This window comes from Bubalus bubalis, chromosome 18 (assembly GCF_019923935.1).
Source record: "Bubalus bubalis isolate 160015118507 breed Murrah chromosome 18, NDDB_SH_1, whole genome shotgun sequence".
Taxonomy (NCBI): Eukaryota; Metazoa; Chordata; class Mammalia; order Artiodactyla; family Bovidae; genus Bubalus; species Bubalus bubalis.
The window spans coordinates 1870756-1884877 of NC_059174.1; the positions used below are offsets into that span (position 1 = coordinate 1870756).

At 53.4% G+C, this 14122-nt stretch overlaps 1 protein-coding gene across 1 annotated transcript in view; it reads right to left on the bottom strand.

Moving 5' to 3' along the window:
* Positions 1-988: 988 nt before the first annotated feature.
* FA2H (fatty acid 2-hydroxylase) overlaps positions 989-14122 on the bottom strand; it is a 53517-nt gene continuing 40383 nt past the window's right edge. The window contains exons 3-7 of the mRNA XM_006063322.4: positions 13700-13842; positions 12718-12824; positions 5346-5518; positions 3773-4025; positions 989-2404 (exon numbers count right to left, since the gene is read on the bottom strand). Of these exons, the coding sequence (XP_006063384.1) occupies positions 2325-2404; positions 3773-4025; positions 5346-5518; positions 12718-12824; positions 13700-13842 (756 nt within the window). The 3' untranslated portion in view covers positions 989-2324. The remainder of the gene's footprint in view (positions 2405-3772; positions 4026-5345; positions 5519-12717; positions 12825-13699; positions 13843-14122) is intronic.

Sequence of the window (14122 nt, forward strand, 5' to 3'; positions counted from 1 at the left end):
CGAGTCTTTGACTCCTCCTTAGGCCTCTTGCACTTGATGAAATTCTCTAGCTCTAGCAGATGATCACTGAGTAGGGAACGACACTACGAGTGCCAACTGACTTAAGGTTAAGGGCACTTGCTATGTTAGTCTCCTCTGTAGGGTGGGGCTCATTCTCTTTCTTCCCAAGGCCTTGTGGAAGTTCCTAGCCCCCTGGAAAGTTGTAGCAGGCACAGCAGAATGCTCTGAGAGACTCAGTCTAATATTCACTGAGTGGACATTTTCATTAACAGATTGACTTCCCCCCTCCCCAAATCTTCTCATCGCCATGCTACAAACTCGCATATATTTTGGCATTTCTTCCTAGTTCTGTTTCAATCTCTTTAAAGAAGGTTTTTGTTTTTTTCTCCAATTAACTTTTTACTCAAACATGCTCATCTTAGACCTGCCTCCAGTGAACTCCTGTATTTACAACTAGTTGGTCTTCTCCTTTCCCTGGGGAGTGATGCCCCGTGGTTGGATTCCCAGCACATTCCAGGGAATGGAGGTCGGATTTCTGCTGCTTGGACTGCCCGGGTCCAGCAGCTTGAGGGATGAGTGGCTCAGTCAGGTGGCCCTAACCTTCAGGCTGGGAGCTGCTCGAGCAGGGACTGGCAGAAGGAGTGGGTGTCCTCCCATGGGCCAGAGCCTTGCCAGCATCAGCTTGTCTCTTTCATTTTTGCCTCTGCATGCTTGGGCAGGCAAATCCAGAGCCCACCTCTGCCAGACTACTGAATCAGACCCTGAGTGATAAGGACTTGGAAAACAGTAATGAAACCCAGGAAGAGGATAAGGATTGGTCTGCTTTTTACCATCAACTATACCCCAGCAAATCTGCACAAGCTGGTCAGTCACCAAGCCAATACTCCTTCCTATGGTCCTTGGCCGCCCCCTCCCACCCTTCTGTGCCCCCCTGGCCTTAACTAAATCTGTGAGTTGCCATCAATAACTTGCACCTCATCTTTGGTGGTTTCTTTTCCAATGTTTTTATTTTTCAAAATATACAATTTATTTACACCTTTATTTCACAATGGTAGTTTGTATATTTATTCCAAAATCTTTAAATAACTCCGCAGTAAACACTACAAATCACATGATCGGTCCAACTGCTTCCCTTTAACCTTTACACACGTCGAGTTTCAAGTAGTAATGGTTGGTGGGGAAGAAGGGAACAAAACTAAGACCAAAAAAAAAATTTTTTTTTTTTTTTTTTACATAAGCTTGACATGTAGGATTAGAAAGGGCAATCTGAGCAGCTACTTGGTCCGGGGCCCACTAAGGGTATTTATATAGTTTATAAATAAGACCCTCTATGGGCATCGAGGGTTTTGGTTACAGGAGGAAAGGGTGGGAACACACCCGCGGGGCTGAGGCGGTGTTGCTGGGAGATAAGGCACCGTGTCAAGGCTCCTTCTCAGCTCGAGGAGGCACCGGCTGGAAGGGTCCTGAGTGAGGCGGGCGGGGGCCCACCTATGCCAAGGGGAGGCTGAGAACGCCTGGGGACGGGAGCGGGTTCCCACACATGGAGAGGTCTCTTTACCCTCCTTTGGGGAAAAGCTTTGTGAGTCTGGAGGCCAGGAGAGACGGGAGAGTCGGTTCCTAAAGAGAGGGCTAGGGGCTCCCTCCAACCTTGAGCCCACCAGCACAGACAGCTGAGGGCTGCTGTGTGGACGCTGAAGGTGTCTCTGCCCAAGGCACCTGGCGGTACAGCTGGAGTTGGTCATTGGCAGGGACAGAGGCATCGCCCAGGACTGGCTGTGGGCCACGAGAGGCTTCATGCTTTCTCTTCTGAGACCGCTTCATCCATCTCTGTGTTCTCCAGTCCAGAACTGCCACACCCTCTCCAGGAAGGGAAGGTGGGCCCCGCAGACCCCCTCTTCGCTGTGCATGTAGCAGCTCCAGGGCGGCAGGGGGCAGCTCCTAGGGAGCCCAAGGTGCTAAGACACAGGCCTGGGCCCAGGGGTCAGTTGCCTTCACTCCCCTCAGGAATGTCCCCGCCAGCCGGCTCCTGGAGCAGTCCTGGGGGCTGGGGCCCTAGGCGGATGCTAGCGGAAAGGCTGGGGTGCTCCAGGGAAGAGCCGGTCCCCGAGGGCTCTTAGGCCACCCAGCAGACGGGGCACTCCTGAACTGGGTCAGGAGGGCAGGCTCAGGGTCATCCTTGGTCAGGGTCTCCCCAGGACCCTCCACCAAGCCCAAGGGCTGGTCAAAGCCCACACTGTCCAGCCAAGCAAACCTTCCTTGCAGGATCTGGGCGGGGTGGACTGGGGTGGTGGCCATGGCAGGGCTGAGGGCGGGGTGGGGCGATGTCACTGTGTCTTCTGGTGGGGCTCTTCCGGAGTGAGGGTGTGGAAAAAGTGATCCCAGAGTTTGCTGCTGATGCCGAACCCTAGGGCGGGAGACAAATGGGGAGAAGGTGAGGCACTCTTGAGCAGTGGGACATCTTTGCTTGGAGGGAGCCCAGGTGGGGCGAGCACATGGGCAAGTTTCAACATCACCCCCGACGACCTTCCTAACTTCCAGGGCCATCCTGGCAGAGGTCAGTAGCAGGGTACCAGCGTGCCTAGGCTCCCAGGGGTGCTGTGGGAAGAACCTCAAGGCTCTTATCTGGCCTGCCTTCCTGGGAGAGCCTGGCGCTGCCTGCCTCTTCCTCTCTCCCCCAACAATCCAGTTGCCTCCTTCTCTCTGAAGATGCCAAATTCATTCCTGCTTCAAGGCTTCGGACCTGTTGCTCCTGGGATGCTCTTTCTCGAGGCGTCAGATGCTGGCTTCTCCTAATTTAGGTCTCAGCTCTAATGGTGTCTGTGTAGTGATGCCTTCCTAGACCACTTCAGCTAGCATTCTGCTCTCCAGTAGGGCAGCCACTAACCCATGTGACTCCTGAGCATTGGAAATGTGGCCCCGGGCTACAGAGGAACTGAATTCGTAATTTTATTTAATTTTATTAATAATTAACTTCCATTCCAGTGTAAAAACCTAACCTTGCTTCAGTTATTGGAAAACCTATAGGCACATTTGGAGCAGTTCATATATGTGAATCTACTTTTTTGACTGTCAATTTTATAAATTCTAAACATGGATGAAGTATTTCTAATGGAGATTTAGCCCTTTAATGGAGATGAGCTTGTAAAGTGCAAGATACACACCAGATATCAAAGACTTAACAGAAGGACAGAATGTAAAATCTCTCATTAAAAATCTTTTTAGCCATGCTGCACGGCTTGTGGGATCCCAGTTCCCCAGCCAGGGACGGAACCTTGGCCCACAGCAGTGAGATTACTGAGTCCTGACCACTGGACCCCCAGGGCATTCCCAACAGTGTTTGATCACATGCTAAAATGATAATATTTCGGTTATATTTGGCCTGATAAAGTGTATTATTTACATTAACTTCATTGGTTTAGTTTTACTTGTTAACGTGGCTCCTCAAAAATGTAAAATCCCATCTATAACTCACACTGCGTTCTATTCACGAGTGTGGGACCCCCTCCCACTGACACGGTTTCCTGACGGTCACCTGGCTTTCTTTTCTTGCTGGCACTTATCCCTGCTCTGGAATGATCTTTGCTCTTTATTGGTTTCCTGGTTTTTCTGTCTCTGTACAGCCCCCTGCTCCAGGGCCTAGGATGGACGTCCCCGGCTTGCCTTTCTGACTGTGAACCCCAGAACCCAGGCTGGCCCCGGCTGGAAGCTCAGCGGAGGCTGTCAAACGGGAAATGAGCAGCTGGGGGAAGGGGGTGGCGCGGTGGGTCCTCACCCGACCGATGGTGTGCAAAGTGGTGCTTGACATGGTGGGCCTTCAGGTGGTACAGGTAGGAGCCCTTGTGAGGGGAGCCGAAGTGCAGGTAGTAGTGGGTCAGGTCGTAGATGACATAGCCCAGAAGGCTCCCCGCAAACACGGTGCCCGCCACGGCCGCGGACAGGATGAGCCGTAGCACCAGGTAGAAGAAGGCTATCGCCAGGGAGGCCGGCACGGGCGGGAAGACCAGGCGGGAGGTGTCGAAGGGCGCCTGCGGACAGAGGCTCACGCGTCAGGACACAGCCCGGGGCCCCGGAGCCCGCCTACGGTCACACACCACACGCTGGCCGGCGACGCTCCTTCGGGAGAGGGGCTGGAGCGGCCCAGACGGGCCAGGGAGGGCGCAGGCCCCGTCGGCGGCTTGGGAAGGGCAGGCCACCAAACCTGAAGCCCTGGAGAGCCTGTCCGGCCCCAGTAAGCCAGGACAGGAGCTGGAAAGCTCCAGGAACGTGGGGGTGGGGTGGTGTGGGCAAGATGCTCACAGGTAGGAGCAGCTTGCCTGACATGCTCCGCTCTGCGCTCAAGAGGCCACTCTGGCTCTGGAACTTGCTAGGTGTGGAGAGGAGCCCCCACCCCCACCCCGAGGACCATGCAGGGCACCGAGCTCGAGGCCTGAGGGCAATGAAGGCACACATGCTGGGTGACCCCGGAGCTGCTAACAGGCAGGTCTCCCCTGCAGGTGGCCTTCTTTGCTCCAAGTGGGTGCTGTCACATTGAACCAGACCACAAAACAGCCTAGACTTTGGTCCTGGGGCTTCACAAGCCAAGGGCCTGGCAGAGGTAAAATTTTAGAGACTCTGCAAGTATCCCGAGACCCTCTCTGGACTGAAAGAGGAGACAGCGAGCGATCAGGTGACCGAGACAGAACGCTACACTGACGTGGGCCCTGCTCCCCGCTGGCTGGAGCAACAACAGGACCTGCGGGGCTCCGTGCTGGAACCCCAGCTCCTGGTCATAGGGGAAAGAGGGCAAGGGGAGGGTGGGCACCCTGCACCAGGACGGGAACAGCGTGGGGCAGGGACATCCTCTGGATGGACCTGGCTTCCAATCCTGACTGCCGGAACCCTCGTGTGTGCCCCTGAAGGAGCCCCAGGGTGGGTGGATGACCGGCAGCATAGACTCTGACGTCCACAGGGGACGACGTGCTAGGGTGACCTTGGGTGAATGGCTTAGTTCCTTTATTTCCCCAAGCCTCAGTCTGCCACTCTGTGGAATGGGGAGAACGGCAGCACCCGCTTCAGAAGGAAGCTCCACAAGGTCAGTGATTCTGGCCTGTTTTGATCGATGGTGTCCAGAAAAGCACATGGCACATAGGGAGTGCTCAGTGAGCGTTTGTTGAACGAGCAAATGAATGAGCTGTTGTGAGGATTAGCATTGGACATGCATGCTCACTCTGTCCACAGCCGGTTCAGGCTTGGACCCGATCACATGCCCTTGACTTCTCCTCGCCCTCAACCCAACCCCCACCGAGATGGGAGCTCCTGAGGGCGGGCGTCAGCAGCATGGCCTGGGGGGGCACTGTGCCGCTCACCTTGTGGTGCTGGCCGTGCATGGCGAAGTGCAGCATGATAAGGTAAGCGCTGTCGCTGGGCGGCTTCATGTGGAACAGGAAGCGATGGATGAGGTACTCCAGGAGGCTCCAGAGGAACAGCCCCACCAGGAAGAGGCCCGGGAACGCCGACTCGGGCATGGCCACCGAGTACTCTGCATCAGGCCGGAGAGAGGGAGGTCAGGGGCTGGAGGCCCCTGAGGCCCAGCCCTGTCACCTTGGGGGCTGCCCACAGCTGCAGAGCCCGACCCCACTGCTGGGGCCCGACAGTCAAAACAGGAAGGAGACTGTGAGGATGTGTGTGGGCTTATTTAGGACGAGTCCTGTCAGAGGACGACTAATGTGGTGGATCCCATTGATTTCAGGTATTGAACCACCCTTGCATTCCAGGAATAAATCCCATTTTGTCATCGTGCATAATGCTTTAATATGTTCTAGGATTCAGTCTTCTAGTATTCTGTTGACGACTGCTGCATCTTGATCCATGAGTGATAACTGCTCTGGAATTTTCTTTCTTGTGGTATTTTTGTCTGACTTTGGTATCACGGTAAGATATGACTAGAGACCTGAGATCTTCCTTAAAGGGACCGTAAGAGGAACAGCCACGGCCAGTGCTGGACCTCTGCCTGGTGCTATGGTCTTCATGTGTTCTCTCAAATTCACATGCCGAAACCTAACCTCCAAGGTGATGAGAGGTGCTCAGGTCATTAGGTGAACAGGACTAATTCCCTCATAAAAGAGGCTCGAGAGAATCCTCCCCTTTTTGACATACAAGTATTCAAGGAGTCTTTGACCTAGAAGAGGGCTCTCGCCTGACTATGCTGGCACCCGGACCTCAGACTTCCAGCCTCTAGAATCATAAGCAATCAATTTGTTGTTTACAAGCCACCTAGTCTATGCTATTTTGTTACAGCAGCCCAAATGGACTGACACCAGAAAAGAGTGACCTTGCCTCAGTGGCATGGAGGAGAGGGCAGGGTGATCCTGATGCAGCCAGCAGATCCGGGGGCTGTTGATGGAAGATGTTAACAACCATCTTCCAAGGGAAGATGGGATCGGGGGGCCAAGAGGGTCAGGAAAACCCAAGGAGAGAAAGGTTCATTGAGAACATCTGAAACCACAGCATATGAGGGAAATGTGAAAAAACGGAAGATGATTTAGCCTGGAGACCAGAAGACCAGAGTGATGTCATCATTATCAAGTGAGGCCCCCGTGCCCAGCTCCTGGAGGACAGCCTGCAGTCCTCACGGCCTTTGTTCCTTTTCTCCACTTCACTGATTCTCTAACTTCACAGGGACTTCAGCTCTCACTGTTTCTTCAGGTCTACCGTCACCCTCTGAGTTTGACTTCTTTTCTCCACTAGCCACTGCTTTGGTTATACTTTCTCTTTAAAAATGTGGCAGCTTTATTTAAATATAACTCACATATCTTACAATTCACCCATTTAAAGTGTACAGTTCAGTGATATTTGGTATATCTACAGTTGCACATCCATCACCACAATTTTAGAGCCTTTTCATCATCCAGACAGAAACCCTTTACCTGTTAACAGTCATTCCAACCTTTGTCATTTCCCAGAGCCAGGAAACCTCTAATTTACTTTGTATCGTCTTTTCTGATTCTGGACCCGTCATACCAATGGAATCATACAATATGTGGTCTTTTGTGACTGGCTTCTTTTGTTTACAATATTTTTAAGGTTCATTCATTTTGTAGCATGTATTAGAACTTCATTCCTTGTTAATATGGATGCACCATAATTGTTTATCCACTCACCAGCTGATGGACAGCTGGGATGTTTCTTTTTTTTTTTGGCTATTCTGAATAATGCTGCTATGAACAGTCGTGTTTTTAGTTATCTTGGGTATACACCTGGGAGTAGAATTTCTGGGACCTTATTGCAACTATGTTTAACTTTGGGGGCACCACTAAACTATTTTCTAAAGCTAACCTTGACCTCAGCTGCCCCCATGACCTCCCAAGCCTGGATGAGCACAAAAGTCTGTCTCTCACCCAAGACCCAAGCCGCTGAAGATGGAGGAGGAGCCATGTGTAGCCATGAGTCCGGTGCCTTCAACCTCAGCTAGGCCTCAAACACTGCCTGGAGATCCTCTCATGTCTGCAGGTCCAGCTTCCTCCTCACTGCCCTCAAACACCCCCTTTCCCTTCCATCCAGCTTCCTACTTCACAGGAAAAAGACTCCTTGGGGTAGAAGAGAGGAAGGGGGAGAATGGCTCCTTCAAAAGCATCCACCTTCAACCAGCCCTGATTGTGCTTCAACCCTGTAACTTCGTGCTCCTCCGAGAAGAAGCGTGCACTCGGGTGCCCGGGCGCTGGATGGTGGTTGGCAATAGCAGCAGCAGCAGCAGCAAATGCTGCCCTACACGCCAGGCGCCACTCAAGCGCTTTACACTTTACGTTCGTCTCACTCCAACTTGACGAAGGAAGTGCTGGCATTGCCCTTGTCACTGAGGGTGTGGAAGTACAGACAACTTATTACATCACTGACCAGCTCACCCTCAGTCTGCCCCCCACCACCCCTTCATCCATCTCCTCTGGGCATCTTCAGCTTCTCCTCCACTGCTCTTCTGCTCATATTTAAGACTTTCTCATTATAGGTGCAGTCCCTTCATAGCCAACCCCCCTGAAAAGGTCAGTTAGACTTAAGTCTACTTCACCTCTTTCCATTCGCTCAAGCCTAAAGTCTGCCTTTTTCAAAGAACCATGAAAGCCATTTGTGATGTATTTCTTGGCAGATCGAAGTAATTTTTTCAATTCATCTCTAAAATCGGCTGTGGCATATGATGCTGGTGACCACTCTGTTTTTGAATCTGTAACCACAGAAGTTCCCAGCCTGAGGTTTAGGAACACCCAGAGAGTCCTTGGTTGGATTTCAGAGTGAACCTGTTGACATGGTATTCCAAACAGTGCACCTGTGTGCGTCTTTCTGGGGCAGATCCCCAACTTTTCAGATTCGCAGAGCACTGGGACCAACACGACCTGAGCACAGAGCTCCACTCCCTGCCTGCTGGAACACTTGGCTCTTCTCTTTCCACATTTTTTCCCCTTTTCCTTTTCTTTCTTTCCTTTTTTTTCTGCCATGGGGCTTGTGGGATTTTTAGTTCCTCAACTAGGGATTGAACCGGGGCTTCGGCAGTGAGAGTGCAGAGTCCCAGTCACTGGGCCTCCAGGGAATGCCCTCGCCTCTTTCTAGGGGCCCTCTGTCAGGCTCCACTGTGGAAACTGCCTCTGTCTCCAGGGTCAAAACCTTGACCCTCCGCTCTCAAATGCCCCTGTTTGATCTAGGACGTCAGTCACACCCACCTGTTGACAACCTCCAGATCTGTGTCTCCAGCCCAGCCCTGGATAGCCACTTGCTACTGGCCATCTCCACGCAGCTGTGCACAGCCCCACCTGCAAGGTCAGCAGCTTCCAAATGAAGCTAATCATCCTCTTCTTCCTTCCCACCCAACCGCAGCCCAGGGGGAGGTTAATGACTCCACACATTACCAAAGCCTTGACTTATTCCTCTCTCCCACGTCCAGCCTGTGTCACCAGGCTCTGTCAGCTTCCTCTCCTTAATATCTTTTGATAGATAAAATTAAAAAAAAAGCCAGACACAAAAGACCACGTACGGAGGAGTCCATTTACATGGCACGTCCTGAAAAGGCAAGTGTACACAGAAGCAGGTCGCTGGCTGTCGGGGCTGGAGGAGGGGGAATGGGGAGCAGCTGCTCAGGGGGATGGGGTTCCTTCTGGGGTGACGAAAACTTTTGGAACTAGACAGAGTGGTGGATTGAATTGTTCACTTCAAAATGGTGAATTCTGTATGTATCTCATCTCAGTTAAAAAACATCTCTTGGGTCAGTTCACCGCTCTGACTCCCCCATGACCTTATCAGCACCCCACAGCAGCTTCTTGCTCCAACTCTCTGCCCCTACATGCTGCTAAAACCCTCTTCTGGTACCTCTTTCTCCTCAAGTAAAGTCCAGCCCCCCAGCCTGGCACTCAGGGTCCCTTGAGACCAGCCCTGTCCAGCACATCCCTGCCTCATCTCCCCGCCACCCCGTCTGGGGTCCACTGAACCACGTGGGACCCCTGGGGGCCCCAAGCTCCCCTCCCCTCCCCATAGTCCCCTCCCCACACATTTTTCCTTCACTGGGATCCCCTCCCTCCCTTCCTCTGGTAAGAAACTGCTGCAGATGCCCTTTGCCCTGACCTGGGTGGGGTTTGAGCGAGGCCTTCCACATCATCCTTTCTGTTTCACTCTTTCGCCCCCACCGGGTTATGAACAGAGAGGGTACTTCATGGGCAGAGAGGGTGTTCTGTTCTGTCTCCTGTGCCCTTAACACAGCAGATGCTCAGACACTTGTGGGAGACTCATGGGCCAACCCATGCCTCTCTAGAGGGCTGGACATGGATAAGATTTGACCTGTGCTGTTCCAAAGGCAGCCTCTGGTTCTGTTTAAGGAAGCAGATCTGAAGGGCTGTGCCCAGTGTGAATGGCCACAGGGAATCACTGCAGAAGGAGAGAGCCCAGGAAGGTGGTGGGGAGGAGAGGTGACTTTCCAGCTCTCTGGACCAGATTCCGGGCCGCTATGACAAACGGTTCCAAATGAGTCTCTAAACTAAGGAAGGATTTTTCATGCCTCACCTGGAAACTAACACGTAACACAGCCAAGATTCAACCCCCCAAGGACCCGTCTCTCTCAAATCAGGTGGTAAGCTGCTCTGATGTCTCTCATCAGCAGGGCCTGCGGTGTCCGCACCCGGGCCTGACACTTGCCTATCAGCGCTGCCTTGGCTGGGCGGCTCTGGCTGACCAGGTCCCCCCTCTGAGGGACGGCTGGCCACCTCCAGGGTCCTTTGGGACACCCTGCTGAAGGGCAGGGTTCAGGTCTCTGCCCTGTACTATCTACGTGCTTTCTCAACAGTAAAATATCCTACCACCTGTGAAGGGCTGTTGCTAGAACACAGGGGATATAATACCTGGCTGTGTGATAAGTATGTATCTCGGAGGAGCCTGGTGGGCTACAGTCCATGGGGTCGTAAAGAGTCAGACATGACTGAGCGCCTTCAATTTCACTTCACTTACATGTAAGAATAATATACTGTGTATGAACACATCATAATAAATAACACTCTTCATATGTTACAGGTTGCTGCTATGATCTTTAAATGTTATCTGTCAAAGACGTCCAGCCACAGTCCTCCCCGGGCGGCATTTTCTCGGTTCTTGCAGGGCTCTGGAGGGTCCCTGGTTGGGGGAGGAGTTTCCCTCCTAAAGTGCAAGAGTCCTTTCTTGCTGCGTAGCTCACTTCTCAGCAGGGAAAGGACTGGACATACAAAAGCATTCCCTGGCCCCAGGCTGTGGTCCTGACCTTTGCTGGGGCTCCCACCACAATCCCTGCCTAGGATGTTCCTCGGCACCCACTCTAACGCACCTCCAGGAACTGTGCTGGGGGCCGGCTGGGAGGTGAAGACCCTCTCTGCTTTCCAAAGCATTTTCACACACATGCAGCTGCGAGTTTCAGCCTTGAACTGCTGCCTGCGTGCAGCTCCCACTGTTCCTTGGCACCCTGAGTTCCTGCATTTCCTGCAGCCTATCTCTTGTCCAGGAGCTGTGCTGGGACCCTGCCGAGTCTCCACTCGCCTCACTTCGTGGCTCTGTTTTCCCTGCCTGGGCCTGGGCCTTGCCTGGCAAGCTGGGGGTGAGGGAGGCGTGTGCGGCTCTCTCGCCACCATTGCTGGCATCCTGGTCACAGGCCCACTAACCCTACACTGGACCTTTATTGGCACATTTCAGCCCTCCGCAGCGCTGTCAAATCACCCTCCCGGCCTCGCACCAGAGTTGCCTCCTATAGGTCAAGGCTCTGCCCGCCCCCTCACCCCAGCACCACCCCTGTCGGCCCATCAGGCCGGAGCTGGTACCGAGTGGCATCTCCGGAGGACTCCTGCAGAGGGACCTGGGCCAAAGCTCCGGCGTTTCCTTCTCCCTCCGGCCCCAGCCCTGTCGGCCCCGCCACTGTTGGCGATTGTTCGGGGAGCACTGGGCAGAAACAGTGGGCGATTCAGTGAGCAGGCCGTCTGAGCAACAAGCCCTGTGCTGTGCCTGAGCTATTCAGCGTGGGCAGAAGTGGGTAACCTTGGCTTGAGGGGTGCACACCTTAACCCTTGGTGTCTCGGAGAAGCCTTAGCTCTGGGGGACTTCCTACAGTTGGCTCAGCCCCACCCCATCCTGGACCAGGTGGGAAAACTGGGGCTCCCCGCACTGTGGCTGTGGCCCCTCTCATCTAGACCATTCAGCCCTCAACTTGTCCTCCTGGAGGAGGTGGGCAGGAGAGAGCCCTGGAGTGTGGAGAGAAGGAGCTTGCATTTGGCGCACACAGGGGTTCAGAGGTTCATAGTCAGGAATGTGACGTGTGATCAGGAGAGGTACCTCTTCCACCTGTCCCCCCCTCCTGGCTTCTGTCTGAGCCACTCACCATGGGCGAGCATTTTCCCAAGGCGGACTCTGCCAGGATGTGCAGGTTACCTGGGCAGGTGGTCCGGACCTGGAGGCCTGAGGTAGGTGATGAACTGGTGAGGCAGGCTGACAGCAGAGGCCATGCCCACACCGTGCTGCCCTGAGACTCAGCCTCACAGGCTCTTCTCTCTGTCCCCTGCCTGCCTGGGTGACACCTGGCAGCTACATCCTAGCCACGTGAACCTAACCTGCTTGTGTAACTTCTTAAGGTTCCATTTCTTTATCTCTAAAAAGGTGTAATGATAAGTCCCTTGCTTGCGGGCTGTTGGGAGGGTTAAATGAGACGGTCCCTGGCAAGTCCCAGGCATGCGATGAGTGCTCAGCAGAGGTTACTGGGTTTACTCCGAGTCAGGCTTCTGCTGATGGCCCTTTGCCCGGGGAACACTCTATGATGCCTAGGATCTGATCTTTGTTTCCAATCTTTCTCCTCCAGGTTCTAATCTCTGTTTTGTTCGTGAACCATTCTGAGTTCAGCTCTGCTGTCCTACCTGGTGAAATGACATCATTTAGTTTCCTGACAAACAACACTAGGTCATACTTTTTCTATTCTTTGACTCAATGGAAGTCCCCTTCTTTATTGCTATACCACCTGATGAGATGATTTAATTTAATGTGTGGCTATTTCTTTTTTTTTTTAACTCCTCTTTTGGAGGGTGGGGAAGTCTGACCTTTCTTTCAGAAGAGTATTTCTACAGATAGACCTCATTTTAAAATGCTTGTGATCTGGTTCAGGGTTCTAAGGTCTCAGAAACTCAGGAGCAGGGAGAGCACCAAGGTCCCCGCCCCCAGGAGCCACGGGAGCTGCACAGCAGGAAGACCAGACATCACCTGTGGCGAAGGGCGCCAAGAGCTGGACGTTGCCCTGGGCAAAGGCGCCGTAGTAGGACCAACTGCAGTACAGGACCAGGGGGATCCAGACGATGGGGACGCTGTACCTGCAGGAAGACCATCAGGGTGAGAGAGATACATGCACAGCAGCTTGAGACGGCCCAGCTTCCCGAGAGACATACCTCTCCACTAGAGGGGGGACGAGAAGGAACTAAAGCAGGTGCAGAGAGCACATGGAGACCTGCTGTCAAAGGGACACTGCTGCGGGCGTGGGGGGGCAGGAGGAGGAAAGAAGAGAGCAGCTGTGAGTCTATCTCCCTCAGTCTCTGAGTTACTGGAACGGAAAACAAAAAGAATCCCTGTGGCTACTGACAGTGCAGTTGTATAGGTGCTGACCTCTCATGGCAGAGGAGGTAATTGCAGGCAAAATAGCCCCCCAAGGGCTGCTGCTGCTGCTGCTGCTAAGTCACTTCAGTTGTGTCCGACTCTGTCCGACCCCATAGATGGCAGCCCACCAGGCTCTGCCATCCCTGGGATTCTCCAGGCAAGAACACTGGAGTGGGTTGCCATTTCCTTCTCCAATGCATGAAAGTGAAAAGTGAAAGCGAAGTTGCTCAGTCGTGTTTGACTCTTTGTGACCCCATGAACTACAGCCTACCAGGCTCCTCCATCCATGGGATTTTCCAGGCAAGAGTACTGGAGTGGGGTGCCATTGCCTTCTCGGGCAGCAGAGGCTAAAAACGCCTCATAGGAGTCTGGAACAGAACAGGAGGGACATTGAAAGCAGCTTCTGGCTACATGTTGGGTTGCCACTTGGTGGAAAAAACCATGTACAGGAATAGATTATGCCCATGGCATGTTCCACTGTCGCCAAGAGCTTGCAGTACCACTCTGGGCTCCAGGGAGGGACCCTTCCCCTTTGCATCTGCCTGGCACCATCAGGAGAAGGGACAGCCCACCATGACCCCAGGGCAGGACTCACCAGACAGTCTTGGTGAGGGCCTCGACAAAATCTGAGTGGAAGAGGCGGATGGGCCTGGACACTGGCTGGTGGACCCACTCATCGTACTTCTCTCCCAAGTGGCCGACCTGCCACAGGAGGGGCTTCTGCCAGTCCACCAGGTCCTTCAAGAGACAAAGCCAAGCGAACACTTGAGATTCACACCTCTTTGTTTCCCTGGTTACGGCACCCATCCCCAGCTCCACCTCGACTCCCATTTTCTGTATGGAGCAACCCACCCTCCCTACTGCAGAGATCAGGAACTAACCGTTCATCCTAACCCTTAGGCCACAGAAATGGGATCCAGGACAGGCCCATGGCCTAAGCTGGTGCAGGGAGCCATCATACACCCTTTCCTCTCGCTGGGATGGCTAGGTTTGTGGGGCATGACCCTGGAGTTGCCAG